This window comes from Gavialis gangeticus, unplaced genomic scaffold (genome assembly GCF_001723915.1).
Source record: "Gavialis gangeticus isolate Ggan-Ray unplaced genomic scaffold, GavGan_comp1, whole genome shotgun sequence".
NCBI lineage: Eukaryota > Metazoa > Chordata > Crocodylia > Gavialidae > Gavialis > Gavialis gangeticus.
In genome coordinates, this window is record NW_017729015.1 from 8,819,790 (window position 1) to 8,822,446 (window position 2,657).

At 51.0% G+C, this 2,657-nt stretch overlaps 1 protein-coding gene across 18 annotated transcripts in view; it reads right to left on the reverse strand.

Moving 5' to 3' along the window:
* EPB41 (erythrocyte membrane protein band 4.1) overlaps positions 1-2,657 on the reverse strand; it is a 180,182-nt gene that overhangs the window by 13,814 nt on the left and 163,711 nt on the right. For all 18 annotated transcript variants that reach the window (XM_019512162.1, XM_019512155.1, XM_019512153.1 and 15 more), the window contains one exon: positions 1,780-1,881. In XM_019512162.1, coding sequence (XP_019367707.1) covers positions 1,780-1,881 — 102 coding nt within the window. The remainder of the gene's footprint in view (positions 1-1,779; positions 1,882-2,657) is intronic.

Consider the following 2,657-nt stretch of genomic DNA (forward strand, 5'->3'; position numbering starts at 1 on the left):
CCACATCCCTCCAGGTTGAAAATGACCCATCCACCACCAAAATAGTGGTCGCCATCTCAATCGACCGGCTGGCGGCCACTATTTTAAACCAAGTACAAACCAATAAAAAGCTATTTAAAAAACATTTTTCTTTTCTTTTTCAGGCTCGGATCATAGTAAAGAGACACTGGCACTGTAGCTCAGAGGTCGGCAACATTTTTGGGCCAACTGCCAAAAAACCCTACAACCTATAGACTTTGAAGATGTTGTGTCATGGGCAGATGGCAGGGGAGCCATGAGGGACTAATCCTTGTTGTGGCAATGCAGCCCCAGCCCCTTCCCTGCTGCGCTCCCTGAGGCGTGTGTACAGTTGCAGCCAGCAACAAGCCAGGCCAGGGCTCCAGACCCCAGTGCAGCCACTTGCAACCTTATTGCTGCCTGCTGCAAGCAGCCTAGGCTCTGTGTGGATCACCACCACCATAGGTGGGGAGGAAGGGAGAGGGAACTGCTCCAGGGGCCAGCTGTCCCCCCTGGAGGACTCCTCCAGGCAGCAGCTGCAGCAGCCTTCCAGCACCCCCCATCTCTGGATCAGCTGAGCAAAGGGGCAGAGCACACATAACGAATGGTATCGGGGAGTTAGGGAGGGAGAGGGGCAAGTTTGCAACCACTTCCTCCCACAGAGCAAGAGATTTACAAACCAGAGCTACGATTCAAATGAATGTACCCCACCCCTCCCGCCAAATGCACAGGGGCAGCATGCTGGGAGGGGAAGGAGAAACAGGGGAGAGCTGCTGCTGGCTGCCAGATACAGGCACTGCAAGGCAGGAAGCACAGGGTACCCCCTCTCCTCCCCAAAGGGAAGCCCATGCAATAGGCACATAATCCATGCTGCAAAAAGAGGGCAGGGGAGCAGGGATGGGCTCCTCAAATAGCTTGGGTTGCTTGCAGCACGCAGCTGCAAGCCCACAAGTGGCTGCACCAGGGTTCGAGCTTGTTGCTGGCAGTGGCTGCACACATGCCTCAGGGAGCATGGTGGGAAAGGGGCTAGGGCTGCGCTGCCTCCAGCCCCTTTCCTGCCATGCACCTTGAGGTATGTGTGCAGCTATGGCTGTCACAGAGCCCAGGCTACTTGCAGCTGCACTAGGGTCTGGAGCCCCAGCCCAGCTGTGGCAGCAGCAGCTGGCACATGCACTTCAGGGCACATGGGGGGGAAGGGGTTGGGGTTGTGCTGCTCAAGGCCCTTTCCTCACCATGCATCCTGAGGCATGTGTGCAGTCATTGCAGCCATAGGGCCCTGGTGCACTGGTTGCAGCCTCCAGCTGCCTGCTGCCACAGACCTAGGACTGTTGTGTAACATAGAACTAAGATGAAAGCTTCAAACTCATTCTTTGCAAGCAAGTTTGCTTTTCTACCATGGCCAAGCCTCAGCCATTTACAGTCTAAACTCTGCATTAAATAAAAGGTCTAGGAAAGCCTGAAATCTAAATTAACTATATGTCAATTTGTGCATACTCTTTTCAAGTCCAGCTCAGCTTTAAGTTAGAGCAACACAGGATCTCAGCTTACTGTGAGATCAGTTTGAAACTCAGATGGTACAGATCTCCATACAGAAAGATATATCCTCTCGGGACTGTATTGATGTCTAGCAAAATTAAGTGCAGAGAAGGAGAGACAGAATTGGAGGGGTAATTGCTGTGCCACTCAACATCTGATCAGGAAATGACAGCTTGGTTTTGGGAGTTAAGGAACATCTCTACAACTCCCACAGGCCCTACTTGTCCTCTCACTGTCCCCATTTACCTTTGTGATTTGTGTGGTGGTTGTGCTGCTGGGCGTCTCAGAGGTGATGGTCTGAGCAGTCAGCAGGACTCCAGGGTCCAAATCCCCATTGCCATCATCTGTCTAATGGAAGACACAGAACAGCTATTACTCCTCACCATACACTATCTATTGAAAGCCAGTCCTCAACATCAATAGAATATGTTGTAATTTGAGATGATGAATCATCATTTCAAAAGTAGACCCTGCATTATTTATGAGATAGAGCAAACTGATTCTCAGCTGGCTGAATCAGGCATTTAGCTATGTGACTAATACTTTAAAGCTAACTCTGTCTGGAGGTCCAGCACTGATTATTTGGACTTTAAGGCTGGGTAGCCACATTATCGTTGGATGGAGGCACAAAGAACCAGAGTAATCTAGAGCAGTTCTGATGTCCACTAGAACCTCTGAGCTGCAATCATGCACTAACTCAGGATCATACAGCCCCAGGTTTCTGTTACCCAAAAGTGACTGTGTTCAGGTCCCAACTGCTAACAGGCGGGGGGAAGCTTTTCTTTTTCTTTTTTTTTCCCCCCCTCAACCCTTCCCTTTTACCAACCTATTTAAGGGTGTTTGACTGCTAAGTTACCTTGGTATCCCCCTGCACTATCAGGCATGTTTCAGACAGCAGGGGTAGAACTGATATCTGCTCTATTTGCACACTGCAGTCCCAAATTAGATCTACAAGTTCCACAGAAGCAATGTGGTAAATCTGCCCCTCCTGCTGCATTGCCACCCCTCCCACAGGCCCTGAGGGACAGGGAGGGGGGGGGACCTGTACAGGCTGCTTTCCCCTGGGCCATGGGGGCTCTGCGAAACCAGAAGTGCCACAGTGGGCACAGTGCCAGTTTCACTGT